A 17,724-nucleotide genomic window follows, 5' to 3' on the forward strand; every position below is an offset into this window, starting at 1 on the left:
ATAATTCATCTTGCAATCAATCGCTTTTCTATCTAGTTGGCTAAAATCAACGGATACTCAATGTTCTAGCAACTCGCTACGAACTCGACAAGAATTCAGAGGAACTCTTAGCGGTTTAATAACAATGATCAGACGAGGACAAAATGACGAAGTCTTATACTTGATAATCAGAGAATTTTTCAAGATTTCGATCATTCCCGACGATCCAGTTTCCGAAGCTCCAAAGAGCGTAATTCTATAAAATCAAGCTTTTCTCAGGGATATATCCGAACAATATATCAATATCTTAGTTTTGTTCGCATCGCGGCATAAAATTCAATAATTTCAATTTCGAGCACGAAAATATCTTCGTGGGAGAGAGCGGTATCGAGGAAGGAGCAGCGCGGCGATGACGATAGTAATTCAAAAGCTCTTAAGTGCCGTTCGCGGCTTTACAACATTTTTGCCACTCGTGAGATTAAGGTAGCTGCCCATAAATTATCGATTTTCCTCTCTCTCTCTCTCTCTCTCTCTCTCTCGGAAATGATTTGCGATGCTCGACGGATTCCGGGAATTTTTGAGAATTTTTGTGCAGTAATTCAGAATGTTCGGCGAAAGAGCGATTTTGCTACTTCACTTTAAAACGACGAAGTTTTAGTGGCGAGTTTCTAATGTATTAATAATTCACGAACACGATTCGGGTCTTCGCTCTCGTTCAATATTAGGGATGTAAAAACTATTAAATAATTTACGAGATTTAAGTTCTCGCGAATTTTTCTTGTCGGAAAGTTAAAAGTTGAAAATCCTCTGTTAATTCATATACCTATTTCTCTGTTTTCTTTTTTCATTTAGAAAACTTTGCATTTTTGTAAGTTAATTAGTGCTGCTTCAAGAGACGAAATTTATCCAAGCTATTTTCACACTCAATCGCGAGCCCGAAAGTCGCTTTACAATTATCGTTGCTCGAAGATCAAACAATTGATCGTTTAATTACACGGCAGTGTTGGCACAAAGCGTAAACATTGGCTGTCTTTGTCGGAGAAGAATGAAAGTTTACATTTAAATACGATCCTAAGCACACCCAGCATTTTGTCCAGCTAAATCTGCGACACGAATCACTATGGCGGCTGACAGAAAGAATGTCAATAACTACTGACAACAATTTACACTTAATCCCTCAAATCGATGCTTTTTCTGGGAAGAACTTAAAACACCACTACAGAAAAAAATGTTATATATACATATATGTAAAAGAACACATATCGAAGCTGAAAGGTATACACCGTATATATGGTAACGCACGTACCATACGTTTGTAACGAAGTGACGACTACAGTTGGACAAAAAACATAAGTTACAGTCTGTGTTTCTGAGATATAGAGTCGCACTGTTTCGAATAATTAATTTGTTTGTCCATTCTACCGGGTGTAACAATTAACGATAATTGTGTCAATCCTCGATAATCGCGAGACTCGCGTCGCCCGAGACATTTGAGAGATTAATCAACGAAGAAACGAACCGATCAGTTAACTTCGCCGTGAGTACTTACGATTAGTCTAGAAATATCTAGAGTAGACTTTTACACGCTACCGTCCGCTTGGTAAGCCGAGGACAGAGAAGCCAGTGATGATGGCAGTAAACGTTCGCGATTCGCCAAGAGTCAGTCGATCGCGGCGTTCCGAAGATTCTGACGATTCTGAACGCTCTGTGTCGCACTGAAATCCGTTGTTCTAAAAGTTCTACGCAAGATAATCCGACAGAGCTTGTAATGTAAGAAACACTGTAGTTAAAAGCCTCTTTTTTTTTATTTCAACATTGTGACTGAAAATGTTCAATACTTTGCGAATCCGCGGATCTAGTGGATCCAAGATACGAGAACGATAAAATGCCAAAACGTCGAAAGCTCCGAATTCCGCTATTCGTTCAACGACGGACTTGAAACTGAATCGGGTAATCGGGGCGACTGGCTCTAAGCGACTAATCACGAGAAAAATGGCTGACAGAAACATCGATCAGTAACTATTTCATTAGCGCTAAGGGGTATGTACAAAATTTCATATGTTACATGACAATTCCGATCCGTCATAATTCAAGCGCTCGCAGAAAGTCAGCGTTGACCCACACTCGCTCGACGCAACGAAAGAATTATCTTCTCATAAATTCAGTCCTTGTTGCGATTAGCAGCAATGAGTCTCGTGATAAAAAAGAGTGTACACGTTATTGTACTCATGTTCAGATACACACTTCACTTCAGTACATACATACAAATAATTCAAATTCACATCTCCACAGCCTCAAATAATTCAAGTCTCAAAAGATCAAGCGATCTGCGAAGATCCGCGAGATTTTCAGATCACAACAATAAATTTAACAGCTGAATTTGGGTCTCAACATCTAAGCTAACCAAGTCTCGTGCGTCATGAAGGAGGAGGCCGCATCCGAACCCCGATTTCAAAAAGAAAGAATATATCCTTCAGCTTGCGGCGTTTACGAGCCAATAAATCCAAAGATCTGGCGGAGAAAGATCCAAAAATAGACTTAACGAAAACGGGTAAGCGATTGGAAAAATTAAATCGAAATCGGGGTTAACTCGACACAGCTGGGAATATCGTGGACAATCGGTCAGCACTCTCTTGCCACGAGCGCTTTAATTATCACGCCGACGGATGCTCGGCAGTAAGGAATGGTTGTCGGAGAACTTCCCTTAGGAAAGGACGTTGACCTCACGGGGCGAACCGCAAACGTTCAACACGCTGTTGGTCGAGTTAGGCGTAATCTGACTACGGGCCTCGTTCTGGGCCTGCCGTATCGCCTCTTTGTACGGGCCGCGTTTTTTCTTGTTGTACCGCGTCTGAAAGATAAATTCACGATTGCTACATGCAAGATTACAAATTCAGCCAACAACGTTGACAGTATGGAACCAAAATTGACCGACATTGACTATAATACGAAACTACCGGAGTAAATTGCGAAGAATACCAAATCCCGTCGAAATTTTTTTGAACAAAAGTTTTGAATCCAATTTTGATTTAAAATAAAGCTCGTGACACGTAGATTTCGAATATGGAAAGTTCCGAGGTGGACGAAGCAACCGTCCTAGAGAAAATGGTTTATTTAAAATCCCGCCTTCATTGGTGGTGCCACATATTTCAACAAATAAAAAGGAGCAAAACAAATGCATAAATTATCAACAATTCGACAGTCGTTCATTGTTAACAGTATCATTAATACGCATTTGAGTTGAGCGTATTCAATAATGATCTCAGTTTGCCTATATATTAAGGCACTTGTTTGAGACAGTTCGAAAACTATTTTCTCTGGAACGGTAGCTCCCTTCATCTAGGAATTTTCATATTCATAATCTATTCGTCATAAGTTTTATTTGATATCAAAGTTGGATTCGAAACTTTTGTCTGAAAAAATTCGGGCATGTGACTGTACCCTTGAATCCTCTCTTACTTGTTATTATTTCGATCAACGTACCTTGAATGTTTCGAGGAAAGGACTTAGCTGGTCGCAGGACATTAGCGAGCTTGTGGACGATCCGTACCAAGCCACATGAGCTTGAGGACCGGACGAAGTGCCATCTTCCTTACATGATACTGTGATACTTAGAACCTGCACATAACGTAACATTAAACAAAATATATTATTTTGGCAGATTATCGTCCCTCGTTGACGTTATGAATGTCTCAATTAAAGAAAGAGGACAGTTGCTGGTCAAAGCTTAACACGTTTGCTACCAGAGTTTATTTGCGAGACCCTCTACAAACCACTTCGTATTTTCTTCTTTACTTTACTTTCTTTTTATTTTTTTTACATTTTTACTTTTTTAATTGTGTAGAACAAACTTAATTTTATAATGCGAACATAAAAAAAAATGTTTGCTGTCACATGCATGTAATACTGATTTCTTAAGAAATCTTTGCGTTACACATGTAGCGTGGTGTTAAAAGTCTTGGCTCCTCGCTGCAGCCACCTTATTCAATAACATCAAAATTGAAAAAACATATGGCCAAAATTCTTACGATATACGTTAGAATAAAAAGATATGTCCATATCATGACATTTAGTATTATAATCAATTGAGCACATTTGGAAAATATTCCTTTTGCCCTAATAATCGATAAATAACTATAAAATTAACATCACATACAACTTTCCGTTTTAACATATCTTTTTTGATTTCATGTTAATATTATTTCGTCATGTTATTTATCGATTATTAAAATAAAAAAAAGTTTTCAGAATATCTTACAAATGTGCTCAATCGATCGCAAGTTTCAGTATAAAGACTCTCGAGATATACAGTCAAATAACAAGAAAAGCAATCTTGTTGAAAAAAAAAAACCAGGTGGGAATCCATATAGAATTCTATAGTTGCCCTTTGCACCAAAAATCCAGGTCCTACATAACAATCCATGTAGATTCCTATATCAATTTTCACACACCATGTTCATTCTTATGTAGATTTTTAATATCCTATATGGATTCATATGAGTTTTGTTGGATTTCCGTAGAAGTCCACCTGGAAATTTTCAACACCTGGAAATTTTCAACAGAAAAATAAGAGTCATACTGCACATATTTTCAACGAATAATTTAATAATACAAATAAATGATCGAATAATTTAATGATACAAATAAATGATGATAATATAAATATCACATGAATTTTCGAACGTTTCAATACCAATTATTTGGACCCTCTTCAGCGAATATTACAAATTATGTATAAAATATATTACAAATTAAATAAAAAATCATATCAGAAGAATGTGCTGCCGGAAAATTAAAATGCTTTTTACAATGAAACTCAATGTCATAATCATAGATGCTCGTTGCATCAAAGTTAATGGTTCCGAAATAACAATGTCCATTGCCTTTACAACAATGAAACAATTTTATCGTTAGATGAAACTGTGTATGACAAAAACCGGAAAAAAAAACTTAAATATTAATTAAAATATTACCTTGCCAAACGGATATATGATCATTTTGATCTAATTTCAGCAAAAAGCAAGACGATGTGCACATACGGCATTAAAACTAGAAGTTATTTTTTTTTGTACATGGTTTCGAAATCCGATCTACTGCTTTCCGTGCATACATTGACTCATATAAAGTAATTAATTTCTTATTAACTATTGCGAATTTTGCATAATAGTACATGACTTTTCTGTTCAATTTAACTTATTCTACTTGCATATAAACGTATATTAAAGCACCAACTAGATACTCTTTTGTGCGCGTGCGTGCGTGCGTGCACATTTAGCGAAATCTATCACGATAAATTATATTGTGTGTATATATATCAATCACAAAGTACACATTATAAATATATATGACTTCATCATATGCAAAACATTTGCTATCTTAGTGAAACTGTATTTAAATACTCCATAACATGTCTAAAAAATAAGATATTCAAATAAAAAAATATATTTTATGGGGGATGAATAATACATTCATGACTTCTGATCAGAATGTCAAAATAACATTAACCTTTTTTACAGCAAAATTTACAACTTTTTTACAACAAATTTTGCAAAAAAGCCATTTTTGCACACAAAATCGCAATTATTTTGGAAATCTGATGTGCTGATAAAATTTGGTTTGTGGTATCGTTTTCAGCATCCAAAAATCTGTAAAAAGTACCTTGTCTGGTTCAAAGTAATTTTTGAACTATTGTGATCTTTACTTAGGTCTATTATGTTTTCCTGTAAATTAAAACTGTTTCTAGCGTTATATAAAAAAAAGTCGTAAATCACTCCTTTTACGGGCATATCCTTTTACTTCAACGTATTCCGCAAGAATTTCGGGCATAAGTTCTCTCGCTTCTGACGTCATTAATCAAAATGGCTGCTGCGAGGAAACAGGAACCTTAATTACTCACTGAAGAATGCACCGTTTCAAAACACCTCGCACGTACCTTGCCAGGCCACCACGGGAAACCGTGGATCTTGCCCCACACAACGTCGCCTACGTCCATTCTCCTGCCGTTGGCCGTGAGACAGTGAGCGACAGGGGTGGCGGCCAGTCGCATCACCAAAGGATGAGATTGCGGCGGGAAGTCAGGCGCCGTCTCCACTTCCGGCTCGTGCTCGCTCAGCTCGTCGCTGCTACCGCCGGAGCTCTTGCAACCGGAGGACGCGTTGCTGACGGGGTAGTCGCAGCGCGCATACGCGTTCGTATTGAGCCTCTTGAGCGATATCGACAGCTTCTGCTTCAGGCACTGCTCCTTGATGGCTCGATAGGACTCACCACCAGGTAGAACATTCCAGTTCTGCTGGTGCTGTTCCGAAGGGTCCAAGCAGGATTCAGGCTGTTGCTGCTGCGGCTGTTGCTCTTGCTGCTGGCTTTTGTGCTTCCGGCCCTCCTTGTGCTTCTTTTTGTGTTTTACCTTGTGCTTCCGACGATGGTACGAGAGCGGATCGTAAGTGGGATTGTACCTGAATAAATCAGAATGAAATTAATGAAAAATTGTTGAAAATGCGAACGTCACTACAACCATGGGCGTAGCCAGGGTGATGCAGAGAGAAGGGAGGGTGCTTTTGGCAAAGAGGAACAATGATGAAAATCATAAAAGTAAAGAAATTTAACTGACATTACAATAATATAACAATCGGCATTCCAAGATAAGAAAAAAACTACAACACATGTTCTGTAATTAAAAGCCAACGATAAAGTATTAGCAATGCTTTATGAAGATGAAGGCAACGAAAATTTCTTAGTTTCACTGCCAGACGTTACTACTTACATTGTCTGCAACAATTTTAACGTATTTCAGTTATGTAGTAAAACTCTTTCTAAATAAATAATAATAAAAATTGTCTGAAGATAAATTTTTGCTCCTCCCCCCTCCTGATTGAAATCCTGGCTACGCCCTTCAACGATCGTCAACAATAAAATAAGATATTTTTATATCTATGTAAAACAGTGATTATAATTACCTCGGTGATCCGTTGCAAGGAGATCTCGCTGGCGACACTCCACCCAACATCTTCCTCCTAGCTTCTTTCTTGGCTTTCTTCAAAGCCCGTTTGGCCGCCTTTGCGCTGGCATCCTTCACACCCTGCTTCTGAGGGTCCATCTGTTCTTGCCCGTCTTCTTCACCTTCCTCATGATACTCGTAGTCGTTGTCGAAGGATCTGGGCAGTTCCAGAGGATCCCTCTCTTGCTGGATGTCGTCGGGATCATCAGTCTCCTGTTCGTACTCAGGGTCCTGAAGTTTGGCGGGTATTTTCAAAACCGTACCTTCGCCTTGCGCGCCGAATGAGATTTTGATCACCGGTGTGGTCCGAGCAGTTCTCGTAGGATCCTCGAAAACGGACTCGTCCCAGAGATCCTCCATCGAGCCTACCGAACGTTTCTTTCTCGGTATTCTACCGGTTCTCAGTCTCATCGTTGAGTCCGCGGCCGCGAAGGTTTTCTTGTCTTCTTCTTCGGGTACCTTCGCACTTTCCACCGATGAGCTGCTGAGTCTCCTAGGCGTGGCACAGTAAGCCATCGAGGGATTGCTGTCGCAGTCGGTGGACTCCATTCTTTCTTCCGCAGGTCTCAGCACATTTCTCAGGGACGTCTCCTCCTCACCTCTAACGGGCCAGTGCGACAGCTGCGCGCTCGCCGCAACTTTCACTTTGTCTGTAACAATCGTCCAGTCTTCGATGTAAGCTCGGGCCCAGAAAATTAAGAATCGTCTTCGACTTCGAAGGACTTAGGACGATATAACACAAGAAGCCACGGTGAAATTTGTCCTGCTTAGATAGACTCGTTAGTTTAAAAAGAAGTTCTCTCTCGATCATTATGTTTTATTTCGTGAGAAATTAGACATTTGCCAAAGAGAAGACAGTAATGCGATATGTTCTGGCGACTTGAATCGCCACAAACTGACAGCAGCTTCCTCGTTAAAAGCGTAATAAGATATGAATAATATAGTACCGGAGAATTGACCAGAGCCCTGTATGGCGTTACTGATCTCGTTAGGCTGTAATCTGGCTAATTTCGGTATCAAGGAAGCCCCCATCTTCGACGAGTCGGGGCTCGAGGCCGTTGTCTTCGTCGTTTGATTGGAGGTCGAGTTTTCCGTCTGGCATTCGGAAAGCAGAGTCCGTTGGCCCTTCTGCAATTGCTGACCGCAACGTCGGTCGCTTCTTCTCGTGGTACTCGCGACCAACTGGTCGAATTGCAAAAGAAATCATTATTCTTCGGCTGTGCCGCACGATCTCGTACGGTACTTTATACGGGGTGACTTTTAAGCCGAGATCTAGCATGAGAATTTTAGCTTTCTAAGTCCTCGACTCGGCGGAGAATCTTTTTTTTTTAAGCGAGCCTTTTAAGTGTCAGGACCATTACGGCAGGACACGCAGACACATACACACACTCTTTCTCTCTCTCTCTCTCTCTCTCTCTCTTTCTCTCGCTCTCTCTCTTAAAATTTTTCAAAGAATCCGTAGACGAAAGGAAGGACAGTCTGTACATTATTCTAAGCGACACTTGTGATACCTGCTGTTGCGGTTGCTGAGGCACCTCTTCATGCTTCCGCTTCCTGCTGACATCGACGTTCTCGCTATTCTCGTTGCAGATCGACCGACACTTGCTGCAGAGCACCTGACGTGGCCTCAGTCTCACTGTCGGCCTAGCATTTTTATACCTGGCGGGCGGATTGATGCTCCTGCGAAGGTCGACCTTGGTAACAACGGCAGCCGTAGACTGCGACAACGTGCTCTTCCGCTCTTGGAAGTAGCTAAAGCGCGCCGCGATCGTCGCCAATTTGTCGCCATCAGGCCCAGGAATCGGCTCCGGAGGTTGAACACCACAGGGAAGGCCTCTGCAACATGATTCGTGTGCGTCATACAATTATTCATAAATTTCGGAATTTAAATTATGACTGAAAAATGCTTGGGATGAGAGTCTGAATTATGTTTGAGAAACTAGAATATCTTCCCTTCTGTCGTACTTCTCAACTACTTCTAGGCTACTTCGCGAGAAGCGTATCTAAGCATGAGTTTCTTAAAAATTCAATAAAACCATGTGTATATTTAGAATATTTTAAAAAATAAATATATCTATAGTTCTTTTGTACGAAAAAGTACATAAATGTTAATATGCCTATTATTAGCGTTATTTATTATCAGCATTGTCACAGAAAATGAATTTTGAAATTCTCTGACGTTTCCATATTTTCTAGACGACAATGGAGAATTTTCCATGATCAATATATAATCTTAAATTTTAATGTTTAGAAGCAAGGATTGCAGGAAAGGTAACTTATGTTATTAGAAGCAACACAAACTTAGAAATTTAGTAATATAATATAATCCTAAATGCAAATTCAGGCCAGCAAAAAATAAACGAGTATTGGAAGAAAGAATTAGCAATTATGACAGCAACAGGCGAATAAAAACGCTGAGTAAAATTGATCAATCACATTCGATTACTGTCTTTACAGTTGAGGAATAATCGACTGTAATTGGTAACTTTTCTTACTGCTTGTGTCTCACCGTTTAAATTTTTCTATCTGCCACGTAAATCTAGTGTCTATCTGTCTCTAAGAAATGATTTGAAAATGCGTGAGTTTTGAACGCATTTGACTATAAATGTTGGATATAATTATTTTAAATTAAAAATATTTTTTTTTATTTTAGATAAAATTTAGATTAAATTATTTTAGATAAAAAAATTATAAATACTTCTTAAAATAAAAGCATTTAAAGATACTATGAGCAAAGTTAAAAATTCCAGGTTCCAATTCTTTTCTACATCTTCACCTGACCCCGACCAATTTAATTTTCATGGCTTTTCCCGGTTTTCCAAGTCTGTGGCAACTCTGATTATATTTATAAACAAAGGAAAAAATTATAAATATTCTTTTGTTCCTTCACGCAAAAGATATATCTATGTTAGTCAACGAAATGCATTGCGAAAACCTTGTACCTACGACTTTTTGAAGCTGAACTTTTCCAAGAGAGCAGAATTTTTCCGAATGCGAAGGGTACTTTTCCCAGGCACATCTCAGAAAGTGGGTTAGATCATCGTTGCATCGATGCCTTCGATCAAAACTGCAGGCGAAATGAGAATGGCTGGGCAAGAAGAGTATTGAGCAACGGTTTCGGGTATGCCTCGACGGCTCCTCGTGCACCAACAACGCAGCCATGTCATGGTATTGATTCGAGAGGAGCGTACAATGAACGACAGTCTGACGGTATATCCATTAATATTTTCTGGGTCCCGATACGGGCAGACCCTCGAAATTCCGAGTCAGCTCGACGAAGAAGAATAATGTACGGAAAAGGAAAATTGGGAAGCAGCGAATTTGCCGCGACATGAAAATGATTATGGCAGGACAAGTTTCCAACAAATATTCAGCGGAACTGTTATCATGAATTTGTTATCTTTATGGTGCTTCATCATGCCATACAATACTGTATATTCTCACCATCTCGTGTTTCTTTCATCCCAACGAAAGATTCGTCTCAATTTTTAAATCTGTGGATTTCATTCGGTTTTCTAATATCTAAAAAGATCTAACCGAGTTTAGACTAGACAATCCGGTTTTCTCACGATTCAGTCGCGAGCATCGATTTCGTAAACGCCTCGACGGTAAATTCGTGAATTCCTATCTTATCGCGTAGCGCTCCAATTGTCTCTTGTTAAAAATGACAGTACAACACAGGCTCATTTCTTGAATTAATAAAGTAGACCGTTAACAGACTGCAACGCGGTATACGTGGCTGTTTCTCTGCTTTGTGTCCACATACACAGTTTCGACCCGCAAATGGTGGCGTTCTCAGAGACGTCGACGATATTCCCTTTGTTCCTGACGAACACGAAACCACTACATTAGCGGTTCTCAACCTTGGATCCGTGAGCGACACAGCTGGAACGTGTTTTGGTTTGCGCTCGGAAAGATCAATAAATACCACCTAATAAATTCATGTCCTTGGGCTGTTGTTCGTTAATTTAGTCGTCGATTTCGGACCGATCTCAATAGAAATTTCACGAGGAGTATCATTAAATGTGAATTATGAGAATTATATAAAGCAACGTCCGCTTGTAAAATTAATACGAATAGGGAGAGGCACATTTTTTTAAATAATACTTCCTTTCTCCTCACGACCGATACAGGTATCATCGCAGAATTATCGAAATTTTCAAAAGGACTCTCGCGAACGTTGCTCCTGCTGCTATCGATCCTCGTGGAAAGCGAAAACGAAGAGAGAAGTTAATTCTTTGTACAAATTTCTGTCCGGGAGAAAGTAACTTTGCCACTCAGTTGGATGTACAAAAGTCCACCGAGCGATCCCGTACAAAACAAACTACAAAAATACGAAAAAAATACTAGTATACTATTCGGAAACTATTGTTCTTATTGTTTTTTAATAATATATCAGAATTTATTTCATATTCTTGTAGTTTTTTCCCGTACAGGATGCCTCTTGCAAAGTCTTTTCTCTTTGTCTCTCTCTTTCTCTCTCGAACTTAATGGATGTCGATGCCAACGACTTTTTTCGCACGGAAAGAGGAGAACGTTGAAACGATAGGGCTCGCGCAGGAAAGATATGGGAACCTCTACCGCACCATACCGTCGTACACAACGTGACACAAGCCAGGCCAGGCCTGGTTGGTCGGTGGCCCCGACCAGCCTTCAGGGCCGTACGCAGATAGCTCGCCTGTCTATATTGCTTATCTTTCATCTAACTCGATAAAATTTCACAAATATTGCATCCATCCACCGTGAGTACGGTGAAGAACGCAGCTCAAGTGAAGAAATAATTAAACGACGCGAATGGAGAGGACGCTATCGTGCGCTCCTGCCGAGCGATAGTATCCCTTGAATTCTTCATCAACGACCGGATCCGAAACGGCCTGCCCCCCTCATCGTCAACTGATTATTACCATTACATATTACCATTACACGCCGATACCACATAGAGGAATGATCGATGAATAAGGCATGCGGTAATGAGTTCGTTCTGAGCGATATCGTTCACTCGGCACTCGCTCGCTCGCTCGTTCGAGTACCAACCAAAAGACAAGGGAAAACGTCCACTTCTCGTCTTCTCTCGCGGTTATCTACAGCCCTGTCGTGGTTGTGCAATTGCGACACGAACCAGTGGCCGGCCGGCTCGGACAAGAAAACTCAGGGTGCGGGGTAAGAAAACGGGCAACAGCTGTTCGGCCACAGCGAAGAGCCAGGTTCTGAACTGGACGGAGGCTAACCCCCGGTTGCCACGCGTCGAGCTTCCAAGAAAAAGAGACTTTATCATTCGTGCATGGATAAAATTGACGTTCAGTTTCTAGCGAGCGAAAAAATCGAGCCGAATAAAACCAGCTGAATAGCCATATCCAAAAGGAGGCATCCGTTCTAGGAGAGAGGAGGCGGCTCGAAAAAACCGAAAGGGAGACGATTTCGCTTGGAATTCGAAGCCGTGAACTCGAAGAGATCGAAATCACCAGCGATCTCCGACGCTAGAATGTTCGGCATCGAACAAATTAGACAATTCGCATGGTACCGTCGCCGAAATGAGCTCATCGTTTCGTAGTTCCGAATAGGAGTGATTAAAAATGTATCTATTGTATATTCTCTGTTAATCATATGTTACCTATTCTCGCAATTATGATTATTTATATCTGTGTATTATTTATCTTTCTACAAAGTGTTACGAAATCAGACTGACAAAATTCGGATGATTATAAAGGACACCGAAACAAACAATTTTCATCAAAACATCTACGTCCGCAAATGAGCCGTTTTAACACTAAAGTGAATTATTTACAGTAATTGTTTACAGTGTTGGCGTTTATTTCAATACAGAGATATTAGCAATTCTCTCCTGGCTCTGGTTCACATAGCTATCTCTCAAATCATTAATAAAAATCATATCAAAATATTAATAAAAATTGCTTTATCAAACTGAAGATTGTTGGAAATTGTCGAACAGATAGAATTAATATTGTTTGTTAATGATTTGCAAACTCAGTGTCACAACATTTATTTATTGTTTATCCGAAATTCGTTTTAAAAATTGAAATTTTTTCTTTTGACGAATTGGTTTTTTATCAAAAGATAGCACAATAACATAAATACCAAGACCAAGAAAAAAATTACTGATATCTCTGTATTAAGTAAATGACCAATACTTTGAACAATTGTTCTAAATAATTCATTGTAGCACCAAAACAACTCATTTGTGAACATGGATTTATTGATAAAAATTGCTTGTCTTGATGACCTTTATGAACATCCGAAGTTTGTTGGTCTAATTTCAGGATATCCTATATAATTCATCTGCACTAAGGTAAAACTAATACCTGCATATGTTCTTAAACCTGGACATTCTTGTTGTTTTGGTCATTAAATACGAATATTTAAGCATACAATATACAGAGTATCCTAGGTCAACATGGGCAAACTTCGCGAGGGTGTAGAACGAGTTGAAATAAACAAAAAAACTCTATTATTCTATTAAATTTTCTACTATTTTACAAACAACGCGCAAAATTTCGAGTTATTAATTATTGAAAATATTCATGTGTAGAGTCTTCTTTAATTAATAATAAAAGTTTGCGTGTTATTTGCAAAATAGCACAAGACTTTTTTGTTCAGAGTGACCTAATCTACAAATATATAACAGCTATTGTGCGTACACTGGTAGAAAATTATAGTTGAATTATAAGTTGAGCCAGAAAATAGACAACTAAACGCGTTTTGGTCCAAAGAAATAGAATTTTTGATTATAAAAACCACAATAATAATGATTCTTAGGACCAGAAATTCTTGGCGCTTTCCATTTAGTGATACAAGTCAACACAAGCATCATTCTATCTTTGTTATTCATTGAATGCGGAAAAAAGACAAAATGATGGTTGTGTCTTGTCACCAAATGGAAAGTACCATTTGTTTCCCTCAACCACAAAATGCATTTGGTTGTCCACTTTCCGGTTAATTTAATTAACCTTTCTTCCAATTAACCTAATCTTTCGTTCAGTTAACCTAACTTTCTGGTTAATTTTCTACCAATATAGCGACAGATATTGATATAATGAACTTTAAGCCTATTATTAGGTACAATAGTTACCATATACTTGTAAACTAGGCCTTTATAAATAAAAATTCTTATATTTTGTAAATAACACACTTTAAATTATTAATTAAAGAAGCCTCTGTATATGGCCATTTTTAATCAATAATAACTCGAAATTTTACATGTTTGCAAATAATAAAGAATTTTTTGTTCGTCTACTTCTTATGAAGTTTGTCCCTGCTGGTATGGGACACCCTATATACATATATTTAACATATATACATATTCTATATTGAAAGTTTAGATATTCATATTTAAAGAGCAGAAAAATAAGAATATTCAGATTTATGTACGTGTTCGGGCATTGGTACTTGTACCTTACATTTTTTTCCTATAAATCAAGATTATTATTATTATTATTAAAAAGTGTGGAATCTCACAGGACGACCTCGTGTGCTTGTTTGCGGAGAGAACTCGTCTCGTCTCGCGGAATTTTCGCGGGTCAACTCGCCCTCGCATCGGCGCCGCGAATGCGGATTTGGTAGCTTCTGTGTTCGCACAGAGAAATCAGCAATGACTATATCATGAAGGTGGCGTTTATTATGCGAGACCATGAGTCACCACTACGACGAGGTCTCTTTAGCGTATACTGGGTGACCCGAAATGTTCTTCGGTCTCCTCGACGCATGCGTTCGCTGCGACTACGACCAAGTCGACACCTCAGATCGAAGCGAATTTTACTAACCAAGCAACACTATCGCCCGTCCGCCACGCTGCTCGTTACTCGCGCAACATTGTGATCTATGAATTTCGGAACGAATTTACAATATCGAAAGCTCGGCTAATTTGCGATTTGCGAAACTGAATCGAGCGCGGTGACGTTGCGTGCGAAAGCAGCAGCCACGATCGATAGAGACTCTTCTTCTTTTCCGTACTCTCATGATCGCCGAGGAAAAATTCGGCCGCACACTCAGTCGCTCATCGGAGAAATCGCGATCACGAGAAAACATTCTTTCACTCGCGACACACCCTGTACATAGAAACATACGCGCACACGTAAGGCTGGAAGAGAGAGGGGGGGGGGGGGGGGGAAAGGGGAAAAAAAAGGNATTCGCTTATGACACGGCCGCTTACGGACTACTCGCGTCACACGAAATTCGAAGAAACTCTGCGGATTCCACGCCAATATCAAACAGACGCCGGACGTTGTTGAGGAAGGACAATCGTACTACCTAAGAGTAAAAATTGATAGGTAATATGTTATCGGAATTATTGCAGCTTTCAGGAGGCTCCGTTGAACCACGTAGGATCGCGCTGTAGAGAAGCGACGGCCGTCGCGCGCCGTCGGATGGCATCGCGTCGCACCATTTCCGCTTAATTTTTGAATCCTGGCGATCGAAGAACGTATGTCTCTATCCTTAATATCTTTCTAAACTTTAAACTCGAAACTTTGCCGTTGTACTCAGACATGGGATAAATTCCGGTTAAAGCGATCGAAGGAAGAGGCTGATCCTGAAAACAACGAAAGAGAAGGAGTCTCTCGATCAGTCTTTTTTTACAGACCTGACGATTAGCATGTTCTCAATTATTCTATCAACTTTCAGTTATCTCGATTACGGCGTAACGCTTTGTTCATCGAAATCAACGGGATTAACAAAGTAGAACGAGCATCGAAATAGCGAAAGCGACACAATTCTCTCTCTCTCTCTCTCTCTCTTTCGAAGGAGTAAATTACTCCGCACATTTCCGTGAGTTGATTTCAATATGAACAGAATTTCTTTTTTTTGGTGTACATTTTGCATTCAATTTTTCTTGTTTCTTGAGGAACGAGTCAATCAAACTTGAATACGACAAAGAGATCCTTGTTCTGAGAACGGAATTGCTTCACGACAGTCGACGGAACTTTTTACGACCGATCACTTTTAAAGCGATTATGTAATAACTCCTCGGATCTTGATGCCGTCAGACGTTTGAGACATTTCCTGCTTGAACGCCCGAACTGTCGAGTTATAGAAGAGTCTCACATCCTTGTACTCCAAGGATTGTTCTCAAGTTCAAGATCTAAGAACTAGGACGAGTTCTTGGACGTAAAATCTTCGGAACGCGATGCACGAAATGATGCAACACTCTAGCTTCCCGAATTCTTCAAATTTTGAATATTCACATTCAAAGATTCAGATCCTTCTCTCCTTACGTATCTCAGGATCTCGAAATTATTAAATTAGGTCGAATAGGTAGACTGTCCGTAGAAAAACATCGCGAATGTCCAATTCATCCGACGTAATTATGTTTGCAAATCTAACCGCAACCGTTGAAGGATCGCCGAATCCATTAGTCTTCTTGAGGACCCGAGTCTACGAACTTCGCGTATTCTGGGATACCAAGATGTTCGCATACACAAAGAAAACATTCACCCGAGCAACAGGATACACGAAAACCTACGAATATTTGCTTTGCCAAACACGACCGTAACTTCGTCCCAAAACTAATCCTGACGAGATCCTTCGAAAAACACCTCGGGCTGATCCCCGCAGTTTTATTCTTAAATCTCTGCAACCAATATTTTATTACTACTCAATTATGCATTGCCTGAGAAATCAACAACGAGCAAGCACAGAATCGTCGAACTCGCCACTTTCATTCACAATCTGATCCTGGCGACCTTCGGATCGACTGGTCTCCAGATATACCCCGTACGCTCGGAAGTCCCGAGACCTCGGAATTACAAACGCGAAACCCCCGCGAAGCAACCATCCACGTCCACAAATCGGACTATCGAGCTATCAAACGCGAAAGCATCGCTCTCTTGCTTCTCGGGACTCGTTTCTTGACGAAGGATCGAAACCGACGAAGGACCGTCGGGCTGATGAATCAGCTTATCTCCAAGCGGTCCCTCATAGAACAGCCGTCGGATAGAGGCTGAACGTACTTCCATCGGGATCCTTACGGAGCCGAAAAGCGTCGTGAGGGTAGCCGTCGTTGTCCTAGCGACAGGATAAAGACTTTCGGCAGACCGAGCGAATAGGAAACAGAGGAAGACGAGTTTCTCGACATTAGGTCCTTCCTCTTTCTTTCTTTCTTTCTTTTTCTCTCTCTCTCTCTCTCTCTTTCATTCTGAATCTTACCTCTTGGTAGCGTCAAGGAGCACGCCTTGGAAGCACTTGGCACCGTGGACGAAAGACACCACGAGGATGTCGGGCAGCGCGGAATCGACGGTCACGAGGATCTTGTCGCCCGTGGTGAGCGCGAGGAGAGCGGACGGGGCCTCCGCTGCCTCCGCGGCCGCCATCTTGCCTCGTTTAGAGTTATTGCGAGCGAGCGAGGCTGGTTAGCGTGTGGTTAGGGGCTCTCCTCCGTGCTCTCTGCTCTCCGCACCGCTTTCAGCTTTGCTGCGCTCCGTTGTGCTCCACTACGACGGCGAGCCGACCGAGAGCAGCGAGCAGCAGCTCGTCGCCTCGTATCCTTCTTGGTCTCGCGGGTCGTGCCGCTCCGCTTTGCCCCGCGTCACGCTCCGCACCGGTCGTCGTCGTCGTCGTTATCGTCGACGTCGTCGACGTTGTCGTCGTCGTCGTTGTCGACGTCGTTCTTTCTCGCTCGCTCGCTCGGCCCGAGAGCCGGATGACGTGAGGAGCGGCGGCGGCGGCTGCGGCTGCCTCACTCGGCTGCGTGTGTGCGGAGGCCATGGGCCGCATGAGGCAGACGGTGAAGCTTCGGAGTC

The 17,724-nt window shown here is 40.8% G+C and overlaps 1 protein-coding gene across 2 annotated transcripts; it reads right to left on the reverse strand.

The window, feature by feature from the left end:
• Positions 1 to 976: 976 nt before the first annotated feature.
• Positions 977 to 17,679, reverse strand: LOC106746152 (PWWP domain-containing protein 2A-like). Of its 2 annotated transcripts, XM_014622403.1 has the most exons (8): positions 17,132 to 17,220; positions 9,916 to 10,040; positions 8,485 to 8,809; positions 7,921 to 8,155; positions 6,933 to 7,623; positions 5,912 to 6,431; positions 3,463 to 3,597; positions 977 to 2,830 (listed from the first exon to the last, which is right to left on the reverse strand). In XM_014622403.1, the coding sequence occupies exons 2-8, from the start codon at positions 9,990 to 9,992 to the stop codon at positions 2,684 to 2,686; spliced, it is 2,130 nt and encodes a 709-aa protein (XP_014477889.1). In that variant the 5' UTR covers positions 9,993 to 10,040; positions 17,132 to 17,220; the 3' UTR covers positions 977 to 2,683. The 2 variants fall into 2 exon arrangements, with proteins under 2 accessions (XP_014477889.1, XP_014477888.1); XM_014622402.1 differs by lacking the exon at positions 9,916 to 10,040 and having other exon boundaries at positions 17,132 to 17,679.
• Positions 17,680 to 17,724: the final 45 nt, after the last annotated feature.

This window comes from Dinoponera quadriceps, unplaced genomic scaffold (assembly GCF_001313825.1).
Source record: "Dinoponera quadriceps isolate SergipeBrazil2010 unplaced genomic scaffold, ASM131382v1 scaffold1739, whole genome shotgun sequence".
NCBI lineage: Eukaryota > Metazoa > Arthropoda > Insecta > Hymenoptera > Formicidae > Dinoponera > Dinoponera quadriceps.